Here is a 17,344-nt window from a genome sequence, read left to right on the forward strand (position 1 = left end):
CTCTTGAATTTCGTTAAACAAGAAACTTGCACATGTTAGGTTCCACCGTTTCGCTCCTTTCTAGAGAGTGCCACTTCACGCGAGACACAATACGACACAGCGCGATACGGTACAGTAACATGGCGGCCTAACTGAGCCGAGCATACCGACGACGAGTCAGTTCGTGAAGATAACCAGTGGACATTGGTGGATAGTTATCCTCGGTGCCCGCGACGCGCACTTGCACGGTTTCGAGGGTTTCAGTGACCACTAACTGGGAAAGAAACGTCAAGAAACGTCAAGGAACGTTACTTCTGCGCCCGCCATTACTCCGAGCAGTCTTCCTCTTCCTTTCACCTCCTCTTTCCTCTCCAGTGCTTCCACTCCTTTCCGCCACTTCTTTTCTCTCCAGGCCATCCTTCCCGCCCCACCATACCGTTCGACAACCACCCTCCTCGCCCTTCCCGGTTAAAGTGTCTCCCACCACTTGTCGCGTCTGGTGTCTTATCAGAAGATGCGACAACGACCTCTCTCGGGAAGAATATTAACTGATGTACTGGATGTCGATAAAATAGAATGTGTGTTCTCTACTAGGGATAAGGTAGGAGACAAACTTATCGATTTAGGGATTTTTGTGACCCTAGGTAATTGCTTTATCGACTTAAAAATGGTAAAAAAGGGTTAACACCTGTTAACTGTAATTATCTTTCATTTTTTCCAAGAAAAAGAGAGTCTAATTTTCTACACTCATGTACCGTTATCTGCTATTATTTCTTCTTTTAGTAGAAGCAAGTGATGTTCGAAATTCGTAGTAATATATGAGAGGGTTTATTCACATGCGTGACCACAAAAAATCAATGGTTATTTAATATTTATTAAACGCTACGTTCTATCACAATAAACTCTCTTCCTCGCAGCACGAGGCACGTATAGAAATATATGTGAACAAACACGAGCTAACATTCTACTAAAACGTAAATCGTTATTTCGAGAATGACGGGCGGGATCGTCATAAAAATTTGCACACCCATAAGATACATAATTATTGTACAATGCATGGACATGTACATATATACAAGCTATATAGAAGTATAGTGGAAAACGTGAATCGAATCTCCTCGTTCAATTAGCTGGATATGTCGTAAAGGCGTCGAACTACAAACTACATATGTATTTGGTCCGATTCTTTTTTTAGTCCGATCCTGTTTCAAAAATATCTTTTCAAGCAGATCCAGTGTATGCAAGCGAGTATAGAACGTCAGTTTCTAATTATCCTATTTCGAATAACTTATGTTATCGTTTCAAAGAGGCCGGAGACAGTAAGAACCGTCGAAGCTTGATCACGAATTAAAAAGAGATTATATCGTAAGTACAGTGTGTACAAATTTGAAATTCATCGTACAAGTATATATTATTTATATTATAATATTTAGCTTGGAAGTATTCTCTGGAAATTCGTAGGAATTCGTTCTTATTAAATTACACGCGTCTCTCATCTCTAATTATAGTTTCTAGCTAAAAAGTTAATGGTTTTATTTGTACTTACTGTTCTAAAAATTCATCGTTAATCATCCGCATCGATAAAGTACAGTTTTATTGCACTAACCGATTAGTTTTAATCTTCTACGAAAGCGACCGCGCGATGGTCGACTCCTCTAATCCTCAACTTGACTTCTGCCAATGTTTAGTCGTGGTAGAAAAATATAAGGGAACGATGCAAATGACGAAATCAAAATTCAGGCTTGTCACGTAATTTTTTCGTGTTGCATACCGTTTATGCGATGCAATATGCAATTTTCTAAACGCATGCACGGTGAACAACACGAAAGACGTAGGAATGCATAGGGCGTCCTGCAATTTTGATACATCGTCAATTTCCTTCGCGATATAGCGATTATTTTATCTAGAAATCTAAAAGAATACCTAAAAACGCTTTGTTCGCTCATTTTTGCACGCTATTGACAAAAAAAAATGGTAGAACGCTTTCTTCCCACGCTCTCTTTCATTCACTTTAAACCACCTAACACCCATCGAGTAAGTACTATTGCTCCAACAATGAAATCTGCTCGTGAGCTTCACCATCGGAAATACTAAACGTTTCGACTCTCTTTCCCGGCTGGATTATCTTTTTTTGTCATAGCTTCGTATGCTTCACACTGTCTGTCCAGTAATTCTGTATTGTCATCGCCTCCAGCGAGTTTAGGAACGAGTCATTATCTAAGCTGTACATTTCCTCGGAATTATCCTGCAGAAAAAAAGACTACGTGAGCACATTTCCTTAGATAACTCGATCTTGTCTTTACTAATTTACTCACACGAATAGTGGAATCATCAATGTAACCAGAACTATCAGGATTGCTGCACTTGTCGCTGTTCAGCGTCTGTGGTGGATTCAAGTACCTACGCCTGCAACACGCCAATTTGTTATCAGGATTCTCTTTTTTCCTCTCGATTCGAGAGTCAGCAAACGGTCGTAGCCGAGTTAATTACCTGTACATAATGAATCCGAGGCTACCCATTGTGCTGAGCAAGACTACGGTCGCTAAGCAGCTTCCGGTAATAGCGGCGATATCTACCGTTGATTTTGAGGACCCCTCTTGCTTCAAGTTCTCGCCATTCCCGTTGTAATCGGAAAGGTGGTCCTCTTGCACCTGGTCTCTCTGGAAATCTTTAGGGAACGTGCTTCTGGCTCTGCTCAGCCGCGTGGATTCGCTTACTCCAACTGGAATATTCAAAATTATACAGTCAGTATTACACGGATATTGCATGTGGAATTCGAAAATTCTTTTTTCACTAGCATCCTAGAGCTACCTTCAAGAATCGATGCAGCCGTGGCGAAGAGCTGGGGCTCGACGAATTCCTCGTCTATTTCAACATCGTCGTCGGATCTGTTGAACGTCCTGACACCAGAACTGCCAGCGGACGAAGAAAGGGAGGAGGACGAAGACGAGGAGGAGAGGAACGTCGAAGACTTCGTTTTGTTCAGTACCAGCCTGATTCTAGAGACCTCTTCCTGAAGAGGCAGCACCGTGAGATCCTCGACTTGGTCCACGCTACTGTTTCGGTTCCCATTATCATCCACTTTCTCCTCCTGCTCATACTTCGACCTGCTGCTCTTGTTAGTCGACAGGATCCACGTGATCTTGCTGTCTTTCTTCGTCACTGGATTTCGAACCCTATCCATATTATCTAGCACCCTTGGGGGAGTAGATCTACCTGAATCGGCGCTCGTTGTATTACTAACGTTTCTGGGGTAGTTCTGTTCTATAGGATTCGCGCTGGTTCCTATCACCATGTTCCCTCGAAGCTCCACAGCAGTCGATGCTATCGTGGTTGTCGACTGTCTGTCCAGGACCATTGCTGCGTTCGTGGGCGGATGAAGACCAATGGCTTTGGCCACGCGGAAGCTTTGATGTGTCTCTGGCCTTCCTCCTATGTCCACGTAGGATATTTCGGAAGTAGGGTCAGGGCTCAGGTGATCCTGCACCTGGTCTCGGGGCTCCGCTGTGCTTGATGGCACTGGGCTCCCTAAAATTACTATTAACAGAAGGCGAAGAATTACGTTTCAGATGCATATTTGTATGATGATTCATTTTTAGTCGATTCTGAAGGTTCACAGAGAAAAGAAAAGATTCGAAAAATTGAGAATTTTGATGTTTCTAGTGTTCCCATAGTTCTAGAATTCCCTTAGTCTTAAAATTCCCTTAGCCCTGAAGTTTTTCTAGATCTCTGGAATTACTCTAGTTCTGAAATATTCCTATTTTTAGGATTCCCCTTGACCTAAAATTCTCCTAATTTTGAAATTCCCCTATTTTTAGAATTTCATATCGTATTCATAATTCATTACTTGAAGACTAGTCGGTAAATTATACATTACTCCAAGCGCCATATAAGGATCTCAAACGAGTGAAAAGAATTAAGGATCACTCTGAATCTGAAAGAGGCCTTGATCTTTCACGGAATAAGGCCCCTCGTGACTTTGCGTGTCCACGGTTCCGCCACGAATTTTATCTGGACCGTGAACACCAAGCCTCTAGCTGGGGTTTAGCGTTCATAGACGAGACGAGCTCGCGAACGCGCGTGAAAGGTGTGAAAAAGCGCGAGATGACGTCCTTCATTCTATCCGGCTACTATTCAGAACGCACCGAGAAATTGAGCAGTAACCCAGAACCAGTGCATCCACCAATGCAACGTCATCGCGTCATCTGCGTCTACCTGCAACAGAGAACAGCCTCGTGTTAGGAATCATAGATCAATTCTGCTTATGCAATGATCGCGGAAGTGAGCAGGGTATTTAGTGATGGAAGCTGAACGATACTTGTAATCTTTGAACCATGATTTTCTCAGTTATTTCATTTTTATAGAGCCATAATTCTTCGATACTTTTTATATTAAAGATTGAAAGTTGAATGAATATAAATTATTGTGAGCTGGGTTAGGTCAGTTAAGCCTTAAACAAAATATATTATTTTTATTTTGATTTAATTTTCTTTGTATAGGATCATCCCCCGAGTTGCACCCTATCTTGCTGACGCCTCGTATTTGAGGAACGCATCAGCAGCTTTCGAAGCTCGTCGAGGTCGAATTTCAAGCATGTTCGAGTAAAATCCAGCCGAAGGTCAGCCTCAATGGGTAAGTATGGAAAGTGGAATGAAGCAAGGCTCGAGGAAACGAGTTCCTGGGATGCAGTTGCGCAATGCTTCTTGTCGCGAGCCACCTCGAGAGGTTGCATGTCGTTCAGGAAATACCTTTTCGTTGTTCCTGGACAGGACGCGACAGGACGTTGCTTCTTTCTTTTCTTTCGGCTGAAAACCCGTTAACCCTTCCACAGTGAAATGAAATTGTGAAGAGGAGTCCTCTTCACTTCCTTGAATCCTATTGGGTCAAAACGTAGAGAAGAACAAGGATGTACCACTCGACGATAAATTTCAACTTTTTCTGCAGATGTTTATGGCAGATTAAAAGTAAAACCATGAAGAAATCAGGTTCTTCCAGGAGATAAGAATTGAAAAATGACTCTCCATTTAGATGAGTTCTGATTCACTCCGAAAACCAAGTGGAACAAATTGCTACAGATTGCAACAACGTTTTCCATCAACGACTGAGTTCTCGACATCTGATTCATGTTCAAGGAATAATCACGGTTTACTATTAACGATCTAGCGAATGAGAGCGAATAATGTGCAGCGAAGGAGTATCTGGTCTAAAAACGAAGTGGCGCGATACTTCAGGAAGAAAAACGTGTAAAATATGCATGCAACGCGATTGATCATTAAAAATAAACTCAATAGAAATTCGCTCCGAATCCTGTTTTCATGTTTTATCGAAATACTCCCCTCTGAGTTGACCCCAATCCCTGTTCAACATACACAAAGCAGCAACCCCAGAACTCTTCCAAACTTCAGCTAGCACACCTTCCTGCAATCCATTTCTGCATCCCAGTCATCGTGAATAACGCAATTCCTCTCGCGTGTCCTATATCGCATGCCTTATCCGCATGATTCATCGATACGTTCGCTTTTATATAACTCGCGTGTTTGCGATCCGATAAGAAGAATACTTTGATCCTCCAAAGCCAGCAAGAGCGAGGATCCTTTTCTGAATCGAAACAGGTCAGTGTCAGATACGAGCCCCTTTTAGCCATGTTTTTACGGACACCTGAAAAGCCCTGACGTATCATTAATCCAATCGCCAGCATCTACCAATCGCTACTGCACTCAGACACGGAGCTATTAACACTGGAACTACTAGAGAGAAGAGTAAATCTTATCTGTACGATTATTTATCGTCTTTTTTCCAATTTAGAGCATCTGAAATATTCGAAAATTCACCAAACTTCGCGAAATCATTAGAGAAAAAAATTTCCACTAAAAAGTAATGAAAAAAATCAACTACCATCAGAAAAATCCAGGTACACACTTTTTTCTTCAGAAATTCAATCAAAATCTGATGAACTGTGCCTAACTAAAATTATCCTGACCCTATCGAAGGCACTGGACCAAACTCTAACGAATGTCGAGTCGATTCTAGCGACCAACTGTGACGAAAACACGTTTACCGAGAATCTAGTGAGGCACACGTCCATTGAAACGTGAGCACAGAGTTTTGGAGTGCGTAACATTGACGTCACGATCCAGGGGATCGAATCGAGGCGTTTAGTAAGCGGAAAGGGAGCGGCTGGCGTTTGTTCCGGGATCTTTGTTAAGGCAGGACCAAGCAGACGGCAAAATTGCGACACAACGTGCCCCGACGTCGCGGTGCATCCAGGTGCAACTGGTCACAGCCAAGAGAGCGTGACTGGCTCGCGAGTAACTGTACTGGGTTAGCTTTTCACCCTTCGTTCCCCGTTTCTCTTGGAGACACGTTACTACTTTATTTTCGAATAAAGATACAGGGAAAAATACAATATCTGACGAAATATTAATGAGTCATTCCTGTGTTCTAGTTTCATTTTTATCGTACTGAAGTGGACTTACTTTGATTGATCTTTAGGTTTACTAGAAAGCTACTTATAGAGATAAATTCTGGTGAATTCTAGTAAACACTGATAGTCAGCTATCGGTCCAAGCAGTTTCCAAACTTCGTTCCTTCATGCTTTACACAGTGAGTCACCTCCAGGGCTGTGATTGTGCAACCTGGCGATTACTCACTTAAACCGATTTTCTGGATGATGAAGTGATCGTGGTAGAGCAGCCGACCGCAACTGTACTTTCCCAAGTAGATGACGACTCTAACAGTGATTCTAGCAGCGATTTTAGCAGTACAGAATTGCCTAATTTATGGATAATTTACAATCCATCACCGCCAGTATTCAGACATTTTTTCATGTATATTCAGTGGGAGACAAAAGAACTAAGGGCAAATTCGAAATTCGATTATTCTTAAGAATATTGTCCAATAGTTTTCCTCGTAATTTATCTAATTCTTTCATGATAAATTGCAAAGCCAACCTGGCTATTTAACGGGCGTTAGATCGAGCTCTAAATCAATCTTGGCAGCGTGTCTGGTCCAGCGCCACGTTTCGAGCACTCTGTCCACGTTGACGTCCGATATTCGCACTATCCCGCTGAATAATGGACCAGTATCCTGACAGGGACAACGAGAGGCACAAAATGGGGTAAAATGCTGCGAGAGCTGTTGGCGTTCAGGGATCGTTGAATAGAATTCGGTTGGAAATTCTGCTGGAAGCGAATGCCCTACCAGCTGCACTGGAATTCTCCGAATGGCTTTCAAGAAAAAAGAGCTGGAAAGGATAAAGAAGGAAGCAATTTCTCGATATCTAAAAATTCAAAAATTTAAAAATTCAAAAGTTCAAAAATTCAAATATTCAAAAATTTAAAAATTCAAAAATTTAAAAATTCAAATATTCAAAAATTTAAAAATTCAAATATTCGAATATTTAAAATTTCGAATATTCGAAGATTTAAAAATTCAAATATTCAAAAATTAAAAAATTCAAATATTCGAATATTTAAAAATTCGAACATTCGAAGATTTAAAAATTCAAATATTCAAATACTCGTAATAAAAGATCTCTCTTCTGCAAATAATCCTTAGTCCCCTTACCGTCGAAAGTCCTACATTTCAAATTCGTTTATTTCAGATAAAAAAACAAAAGAAAAATGCGATCACTTTCCGGGTGAAAGCAGGATGCCGCTTCTGTGCGCGCATCGGTCAAATTCAGGAAAGAAAACGCTCGGTTATTGAACCAAGACAATTTTGAACGATGGGCGACGAGGCGCGAAAGTGAAACGAGCCGCGATTCAATTGGGCCCCTCTCGAATTCGATATACGAGACGTGCGATCAGAAGATCACGTAGGACCAAGTGAAACGAAGCTCCTCTCGCTGGAAATTTGGACTTTTTATTGCGGGGGAGAAGGAGCTCACCTAGTTTTCTCGCTTCCGTGACCGAGATTCTCAGAAGATGCTTATCGTTCGTCGGTTGCTCGTCACGGAAGGATGTTTCAGCGAAACGAACACAACCGAGAATTTCTTTCGTGCAGGAAGCGATTCCAAGAAGTCATTGCTTTGAAGTATAAAAGAGTCTACAAAGAAACCTTGTCAAATCACAAACTTTATTTATTAACATTTGAATAAACATTAGATGAAACTAGAGAGACTTTAATTTATTTATATACCCTGGTGTATCGAAGTCCTATAAAAATAAAATTCAATATAGACAGTGGGCACGTATCTGGCGAATGGTCCTCTGTGCCAGAACCGATATACTTTTATCACTAGTTCTTTCCCAGCGAGACTATGGCTCTTTAATTTTATATTAACGAATAGATCGCAGAGTCTCGTTCCAAAACCAGTTCTGGCTGATAGGCGAGGTGACAGAGCGACCAGCCGTGACATTATGCAATCCGGTAATTCAAACAATCCGTGGTTGTCGCTTTTCTCTTGTCCTAGTTGTGTGGGGAAACGATCGTGTTTCTTGTATCGACACGATAAGGGGAAAAAGCAGCGTTGCCGAGCCAAATACGAGAATTCAAAGCCAAAAGGAATGGAAACAATCGTGATCACTATCTTGCATTCATTCGAGATTAGTGGATTTTGCCAAGGTCTTCAGTGATCGAGAAAAATCTAAGTATACTGAATGACAAATTATCGTGGCTTGCGAGGACACCTCAGCTAACAAGGAAAATTATTCCCTGACCCAACGAGATCATGGGTCTTCACTGTGCTAACAATCTCCAAAGACTAAGAACAAAAATTCTACACCAGCAGCAAGTTAATTCTTTTCTTCTCGCAACTAGATCAACAAAGAAACAACACAGCGTCTCTTCACCTAAAAAAGCCACGACCTAGATGCGATTCACGGACTCGCGAGCAAGAGTTCGTCCTGACCCACATGACCGCGGGCGCGTTAACGATCACTTGTTGCGAGCGGAACTCGTCTTTCCTCGGAAGCGGAAGCGCGGAGAAGAGGACGAGGCGCGTGGGCGTCGATGGCAAAGGGAACCGCGCGGAAGAGGCCCGAGTCGTTGGGAAATTCGACGAGAAAGCGTCCTCCCACGTCGCTGGATTCTAGGAACGCGACGCTCTGACGAAAACAGAAGAAGGGAGGATGGTCGAAGCGAGAGCAACAGCTCGATTGGGAAACGTGATTAACGAGCAATTAGAGAGCGCGGTGTCAATCGCTAAAATTAACCTTTGCTCGAGGCGGGTCGGATTGGCTGTTAACAAACGGCAGAAAGAGAGAGCCTCGGCCTCGCTGGGCTAATCAGTTCATGGCCAGCTGCCTCGGAAGCTGAAGCCAACGTTGAGGTTTAATAATGCACTCGTGCCATCGGCTTGTCGCATTTGCAGGCGATAACGCGGCTTAATGGGCGATAATGAATTCTGTGGCTGTGGCAGAACGACCTACGCCACATTTTTTGGCCTAGGATATAGAATTTAGATCTTGGGGAAGAATAAGGGACATTCAAAGAATCTTTTTAATTAAAAGCAAGGGTTCGTGAGAACACAGATCCATAAGAGAGATATTTCGACCAAAGAAAGGAACTGGTGACTTAAGCCACTTTGCCTTACAGCCACAGAATTGTTCTCATTACTGTATATCCCATTAACACGTTTATTATTGTAGCAGAAGTGCTTAAGGAGACGCAGAATTCTTCAGATTCATAATACAGTAGACTGGAGCTTGAGTAACTGGCTTAAGAATAGCAAATCTGCAATATCTTCTTAATAAGTAATTTGATTATTTTTAGTAAGCCATTATTCAATTACAGTCTAACTTTCACTTAATTTTCTACTTATTCTACTATAATATAAAATATTACCACCAAAAAGAAACTCAGAAAAATACCTCGAGCATAACAACATTAACATGAAAAATGTTCAAACTCTGCATGTTTCACTTTCTCCCAAGAAAATTCTTGAACGCCTCCAATATCTGCGGTTTTCCGATTCTAACAGAGTATAAAGTTTCCCCAGAATTGGAAAGCTCGATTTACGAAACCCTAGAAAGTATCGATCCCAAAGTCCCTCTAATCTAACGACCCATCGATCGCAACGACCGAAAGCCTTCGTGGAGGTTCTTCGAGTGGGCTGCGCGCTGCTGTAACTCGATAAATCGTAATTCCGAATCAGAGCAGCGTTTCTGAATTAATCCAATTTCCCAGCACGCCCTGTAACGAGATTTGCGCATCCTAGTGAGTCGCGATAACGAGGACCATCCTCTGAAACTGAGGATGAATCTTGACCAAGCGTGAAGTACTTTCATTCAGGGTGCTGAAAGCTCTCGACATCGACAATCAAAGGCAGAGAATAATCGCTTAGGATAATTGTTTTCCTAAAATCACCAAACGATGAGAATTCCAGTCCATCGACTGTGAGTCATTTGTTTGAAATTGCGCTTCGCAGTATCGATCATAAATACGCTGATACGATTTATCTCCATTCTATCTAATCTCATGGATATTGTTCGACCCTGCTGTCGAACAATATCGTCATCATAATTATCTTTACGATTCTGCGCTTTTTTCTGTAGTAATTGGCAGAGAAAAAAATCGTTAAGACACCCTGTGTGTCTCACTATGTGTTCATAGGGCCGCGTTACTAGTTCCACAATTTTAATAGGCATTTCACTGTCGCGATGGCCAGCTAGTTAAAAGCGAAATCGACTTTGTTCTCTTCGAGGCGTCGAGGACGCAACAGCGATAATTGGTAACCGCAATAATAACGAATCGTCTGGCCGTCACTAACGAGACACGCGGCCGCGGCGTTAATTGTTTCCTCTACCTCTCGCGCCTGTTGTCTGTGCTTTTGCACGTTTTGTTTCACGCTGTGCCAGGGTTCACCGCCATGTCGCGTCGCGCGAACAACGGGACGTTTTTCAGCGTCCTTCGGTCGCGAGCTGACTTTTAACGAGCCTGGAGAATCGTGAAACGCGCCTCAGCTTCCATGGTCTACGTAAATTCAGTTAACTGCGATGTATTTGTACGGGGCAATAAAAGATTCATTATTCTAATTTTGGAATTTTTAGCAAGATGAGGTCGAAAGCCATTGTGAGAAGTTTTCAGGTTTGAAATATTTAGATTTCTGGGGCTTGAAATGTTCAAGTTCTCTAAGGACTTCGAGCACTCTGAGTACTCTGAGTACTCTACGCACTCAAAGTACTGTGAGTACGCCAAGTACTCCGAGAACTTCAAACACTTAAAGTACTCCGAGCACTTCAAGCACTCAAAGTACTTCATGTATTCTAAGTACTCCAAGTACTTCAAGTATTTCAAGTATTCAAATCTGTTACTTCAAAAATTGTCCCACTTCGCCTCAAATTACTCTTAAACGACAATAAATAATTTCTCGATAATTTTTCACAGAAGGTAAATAGCTCTCGAGTGTAACATCTTTCGAGTGATGACCTGAACGAACCCCTTCTTAATTATTCCTAGTATCACTAACGAATTACTTAGGTTCATGTACCGCGGAGAGAAAACATAAAAGCGCGCACGTAATTTGCCACGCGGCTGCAACACGCGGGATTCGTGCCTGGCTAATAAGATGTAACGCGTACGTTTCTGAAAGCGAAAGCTTCTAATGCAACTGGTAGTCACGCTCGCGATCATGCAAATCCATCGAGAAAGCAGGACCCCGCTTTCCTCGCTGTTTATTAAAAGACTCGCCTTGCACGATAAATCTCGATTTTTGCAACTTGACGAGAATCGAGAAAAAATTTATTCTGCTTGCTGGACCAAAACATGTTCCACTGTAGACACTGTAGAAATCGTTACTAGAAACCAATAGAAACACTGATCGTATCTTGGACCAGCGGAGGATGCTAAACGAAAAATGGTCAAAGTTAAATTGGATCTGGTGTCTTCGCCAATTCAATCGTATATCGACCGCGTCGGTAATAGCCATTCGGTCATTTTATTTCGATCTATTTTTACGAGGGGATTGCATGTTCCAATCTATATAAATCAATCGAATGGGCGCCAAAAAAACTGACGATGGGCATCGGAATGATTCCTGCTCGTACGACCACTCGCTCGCCCACTGGCCACCTGCAACTTCTCTCGGCGCAATTAATGCGATTTGCTGTACGCATCACGGTTTTCCCATCTGGAAAAGACCAGGCCAGAGGTATTTTTAGCTCGCGATAAAAATTACCGCGGCAAACAAACAGCAGTCGGTCGAGCGATTTAAGAGAGAAGAAGACAGATGTACGACCCTTTCGCGAAAACCTCTTTCGACCACCAAAAAGTTCACTCGGTTCTATCGAACTGCTCCCTCTTTTCCATTCGAGAACGTTTCTCCCCGCTGCGTTTGGGAGGCAAGTTGTACCACTGCAGCGGTTGCATCACGAATTACGAGACATCCTGTGTCGCGAAACTAAGCGAAATCGGGGAAAGAAGAGCAGTTCGTTAAAATCGTTAGCCGAGGAAATTCAGAGAAATTCAATTAACCTTTACTCTCTGTAACAGAAGTCTTTTTCTAAAACAAATATGAATCAAACCTTTAGTTCCCTCAGTGAATTTTTTATTCGAATCTCAATTTGGAATATTTGTACATGTTACAAGAATTATTTCAGATTTTCTCGAAGACTGTTACCCATTCAGATACATATCAGATACAAATTACTCCTATTTTTCAGAGTAAGATCATTGAAAAACTGAAACTGCGTTTACAGAGTAAGGGTTAAAAATTGGAATTGGGTGGCGTAGCTAAATTCGTGGAAAATCCCTGTGAAAGGAAACTGGAATTGAGGATAATCTGGTTCGAGATAATTCTGAAAGGGGGCGATAGGAGTGGGTGAGGCAGATTAAAAAAGAAGAGACAGAAAACGAGAAGTGAGGTGAAAAAGCGAGGTCGCTTGGAGAGAAGTCGAGATATAGTTCCAGATCGCAAAAAGAGAACGCAAATAAAGGGGTCTGAGTCGGACACGTGGCGTGGCGTGTGCCCGTATACGCACGGTGCAAATTACCGAGATTAAGTAATTGCTATCTCTTGGTCAGTCGATTGTATGGAACCACGGAGCTGGGAGAAGAAAAGGCCGCGGCATTTCGCGATGCACCTCTATCGCTATTGTCTATTGTCTATGTGGAAAGACGAACGAAAGAAGTTCCCTTTCACTTTCGCTCCTCTTCTAGATAAGTATCTTTATCCCGAGGATAATGGCGAAGATTCAGCGGAAGGCGCATGCTGTGTTTCTACCCCTATGTTTGCGGAGAAAGAAGTTCCACAATAGAAAAGAGACAAAAATTCTGTGGTAGAAAAGACCTTCTATGCAGATCTAGTGAAAAGGTAGTGCAAAGTTACCTAAGTTCTCTCTAACACACAATGTCTCCGAATGGAATCTCGTTATAGATATAAATTCAATTCTCTAGCGTGGAACATCTTTTCTAAGATTCCTTAAAACTTCTTACTACAATAGAACACAAAAATTCTATGCTAAAGAAGACCCTATATGTCTGCAAAATCCAATGAAAATCTAGTGAAAAATAACCCAAGATCTCATGCACGAAAAATTCCCCTAACCTGAAACACCTTATAGATACTTTTCTAGCGCAGAACTTGTTCGTAAGATTTATTTTCTACAAAGAAAACGTCTCGCTATTACTGCTCAATAAGACAAAAGTCACTATAAATAAACCACTTCAGCATACTCACGAAGATGATACCTCGAGTGATCGCTCCAGCACACTTTCCTCCTCGAATCTAACAAGTTATGAAAACGAATTTGCAATGGGGAGATAACTGTGCCTCCGTAATGTATACGCAAGTGTCGAATTACGAGGAGAACACCGTGACGCTCGAAAAGAGAAAAAGTGAATGCCTCAGGAAACGGTGTTTGCCCTGATCAGAGGGAGGTGGGACAGGGGAGAAGGGGAGATAGAGAAAGAAATAATCGAGCTTCGTTCTGCTCGTTTGAACTATGAAGGGAGTAGGAGCATCCTGTCGATGGGAATTCACGAGCCTGGACCGGAAGTTCGAGGGAGACCGGGAACGAGATATACATGTGTGGTTCTCGATGGCTGGCGCAGATTATTCGACGCGTTTGATAAGAGCAGGACTGGGGAAAATTTAGGAACATAAATGAAACAAATATACAATTAAAAAACATGAAAATTGCACGTGTACGAATAGAAAATAGGAAACGAAATAAAAAAGAGACATACACCTTTACGATTATTGTTTAATATTCTCCCCATAAATTGCGTTCATTTGAGAGTCACAGGAAACCTAATATTCAGATCAGCGTAATTTGTCAAGCGACAGGAATCGATAACGCAAATTCCAATTTTGTCCAGCCAAATCGTGGCGATTAGCCACGTCAATTTGTCTACCATAATTCTGTGGTAAAGTTACATTAGCGCCTGGGAGGAGCCATGGCGAATCGCTGGTGAAAGACGAGCAGAAGGATCGATCGCGATCGACCACGCTTTTAACGCGTCGATTCGAATTAAGTGCTGGAATTGAAGAAAACGAGCGTACAAAACGTGTGTCTTCACTCCTAGCTCTAGAATTCCAAGAAGATGGCGCGACGGAATAGGAAACTATGAAAAAATGTTCTATTCCGAAACGCTGACTATTTTAGCATGCATTTGAAAAGGGAGAAAGTCTTTGAGGAATAAAATTCAATGCTTTCACTCGATATTAATTAATATCGTTACGCGAATACACTGTTTTCTTGAGATACTCATGATTCACTGGCAAATAATAATGGAGGACATATTTCGAAAGTCATATCAAACATTTGCTTCAAAAGTGACTTAACTTAAGGAACTTAATCTTTGAATTACGACAAATTACGATTATGAAACAGTTTTACATAAATTATATTTCTTTCTAAAGCAAATGTACGGTATGCTTATGGCGGGCCATCTTAGTATTACGACCCTGAGTGACATTGGTTTGCTAGGTGTCATAAAGGAGGTATTACATAGAGGAAATATAAAGCGAAGCTAATTTTTTCCCCTGCTCTTCCCACTGTTCCCAGCCATGAAGAGGTAACGGTTACGAGTGAATTTCCTGAGGAGTGAGACTCGTCGCTCGACTGTTTACCTTCCGGGTGAGCCTTCGAGGCGGGGAATGCAAAAGGAGAAACAAAGTGCATTGTCTTGGCCCGCCTGGAATGCGTACTATTCCTGGAGACTCCTCTGGGACGCGTTGCTCTTGTTCGCGAAAAACTACTTGTTACTGGTCGCGCTCCCTTTCCATTACTCGACTGCATTTCGATGCACTGGGTCGATTTAGTAATTAGAACAGAAATTATACAACAATTCTAGCGATGGCGATGATATCCTCGCGAGCATATCAATTAACTCATTCAAGGATAAAGTATTTTCACTTACAGAAACTGTATGCAAATGGAAATGAAAATTATGTCATTGGAAAGCTTGCGTTTTCTGAGCCAAGTAATGTAAACGCAATTATTCATTATTTACACACTAGGTTGCAACCACTGAAAGAGGAATACGAAAAATTGTGATGCATGAAGAAATGAAAGTCTGTACTTTAATTTTTTAATGCTTTTCGCACAGAAGGATAAACAAATTTTTTAAATTTGTTTTCTGGTTAAATACTAGATGATATTTTTGATAAGATTATTTGTGAATTTGAAAGAAAAAAAAAGACCTTCGATCCTGCCAGGATTCGAACCTGGAATCTTCTGATCCGTAGTCAGACGCGTTATCCGTTGCGCCACAGGACCGTGCTGTTACGAACCTTTTAATGCGGAAATAGGTAGCAAAGTAAGGGTGCTTATATCGCTCCTATTGTTTATAAATTAAATGCCTACTCTTTCATAAGAGGTAATAAGTCTACTGCTATCACAGCACGCAATAAACACAATATTTATAAACTGCTGGTGCTACACGACAAGAGATAATTCGAAACGAAACAAAAAGGAATGACTCTCTCTTTGGAACGATTTCTGAAAGAAATTACTTAAAGACGCAAGCATTTTATGCAGAATATACAATTTGCAACAGTTAGGAAAATTTCAGAATCTCGTTTTAAAAAATACTACTTCACTTTAATACTATCGTGCAAAACTATGCACTTTTATTTCCAAATTAACCCTTCCGTGACTAGTAGGACATATGTCCCACTTACTTTCTTTCTGTTATCGCACTTAGAATGACAGTGGAAGTCGAGTTAACAAAAAAATAAGATACAGAAAAATTTCGTTCAGTCACGAAAGAGATAAATCGCAAACCAATTTGCTTTCATATTTATCTAAATACAAAACTAATTTCAATAACCTCCAATCCTGTTTCCCCTGAAATTCCAAAGCAAAATAATTCCTCCACTGTTTACCTTACGAAACCCAAATTTCACCCAGCGCTGCCACTCATGCTGTGACATTTCGCTCCAAGCTAAACGCTTCTAAACACAGAACAGTTAACTTACCGACGACCTTAATCCCGTGAACACTGGAAAATATCCGTTGAATGTCGATGAGGACGCACGATCGTAGTGAAAACACTACACGTTTAATGTCATCGTGACCGAAGCCAGCGATTCATCCTGTGTCCAACACAGTGACCAAACGTTACAACGTTAAAAATCAACTCACACGCGGTCAGCCCCAACGATCGGGAACTTATAGAACACAGAAACGTAATCGGTGCACGTTCCAAGCACCGAGGGACTTTCGAAACAATAAGTACACACCTCGTGACACTTGTCCAGAACAACAATAATCGACACTACACCGAACTATCTCTTTTTGACATTAAAAAAAAGGATCACCTTCCACTGGGAACTCTATTACTCTGTCACTAGTAAGGGAATCGATGTTAGATAAAATTCAGTTCCACTTTTCACGAATTCACGATTAATTAGAGGGAGACACTTCGAATTAGAGAAAGCAACATCGATGTCAACCCGCGCGCTACTGTTCAGAGAGGATGTCGATGCGGTGGTGGATAATCGTCGAAATTATGTTTCGTCTTTCGTCACGAATGAATTGTTGATTGAGAAATACTCGTTGTCGTTTGATTAATTACCTGAGACAGATATCCACACGCGTCCCGTTCAAAATGACAAGAACACGAGCGAAACGCGGCGGGAACTGTCGCGAGCCTTCGTCGCGCTCGCCATCTTGGTTTGTACTGGCACTCAGGAACGAGCAGCGAGGTGTATCAGCGTGCGCGCGCATGCGCGCGACAGGTGGCTGCCCGGGAGTTGAGTGGCGTCCGCAATGCATCGCTGTCAAAGCTACATTTCGCACTGTTTTCATCTCTTTTTTCAAATTTTATTGCTGAAACGACAGCCTGGAGCACTGTTGTAACTGGACTGCGGATTTATATGCGTTTGTAGGAAATTTTTCTGGGCATTGCACGTGACATGCGGAAATGTACAGAATATTGAGAGTTAAATGCGTTTTATGATATTTCGAGGATGAAACTG

The 17,344-nt window shown here is 41.8% G+C and overlaps 2 protein-coding genes and 1 non-coding gene across 6 annotated transcripts; 1 reads left to right on the plus strand and 2 right to left on the minus strand.

Annotated features, from left to right (window-relative positions):
- Nucleotides 1-119: 119 nt before the first annotated feature.
- Nucleotides 120-5,270, plus strand: LOC143185135 (uncharacterized). Its single transcript, XM_076387869.1, has 4 exons — nt 120-125; nt 195-580; nt 4,479-4,611; nt 4,811-5,270. The coding sequence occupies exons 1-2, from the start codon at nt 120-122 to the stop codon at nt 525-527; spliced, it is 339 nt and encodes a 112-aa protein (XP_076243984.1). The 3' UTR covers nt 528-580; nt 4,479-4,611; nt 4,811-5,270.
- LOC143185279 (uncharacterized) lies at nt 834-17,026 on the minus strand. 4 transcript variants are annotated; one of them, XR_013002888.1, is made up of 7 exons: nt 16,343-17,026; nt 4,125-4,194; nt 2,791-3,516; nt 2,470-2,701; nt 2,295-2,385; nt 1,903-2,224; nt 834-1,830 (listed from the first exon to the last, which is right to left on the minus strand). XR_013002888.1 is itself a non-coding variant. In XM_076388176.1 (6 exons), the coding sequence occupies exons 2-6, from the start codon at nt 4,174-4,176 to the stop codon at nt 2,114-2,116; spliced, it is 1,212 nt and encodes a 403-aa protein (XP_076244291.1). In that variant the 5' UTR covers nt 4,177-4,194; nt 16,343-17,026; the 3' UTR covers nt 834-2,113. The 4 variants fall into 4 exon arrangements, 2 of the variants coding, with proteins under 2 accessions (XP_076244291.1, XP_076244293.1); XR_013002889.1 differs by having other exon boundaries at nt 834-1,314; nt 1,526-2,224; XM_076388176.1 differs by having other exon boundaries at nt 834-2,224.
- Nucleotides 15,569-15,641, minus strand: Trnar-acg (transfer RNA arginine (anticodon ACG)). Its single transcript has one exon. It is a non-coding gene; the product is annotated as a tRNA-Arg (tRNA).
- Nucleotides 17,027-17,344: the final 318 nt, after the last annotated feature.

This window comes from Calliopsis andreniformis, chromosome 10 (genome assembly GCF_051401765.1).
Source record: "Calliopsis andreniformis isolate RMS-2024a chromosome 10, iyCalAndr_principal, whole genome shotgun sequence".
Lineage (NCBI taxonomy): Eukaryota > Metazoa > Arthropoda > Insecta > Hymenoptera > Andrenidae > Calliopsis > Calliopsis andreniformis.

Coding starts and splice junctions, on each gene's coding strand:
- LOC143185279 (XM_076388176.1), bottom strand. CDS start 4,176: ATGACGTTGCATTGGTGGATGCACTGGTTCTGGGTTACTGCTCAATTT. Junction 3,517..4,124: donor GGTTACTGCTCAATTTCTCG/GTGCGTTCTGAA, acceptor TTCTGTTAATAG/TAATTTTAGGGAGCCCAGTG. Junction 2,702..2,790: donor GGCTGCATCGATTCTTGAAG/GTAGCTCTAGGA, acceptor TGAATATTCCAG/TTGGAGTAAGCGAATCCACG.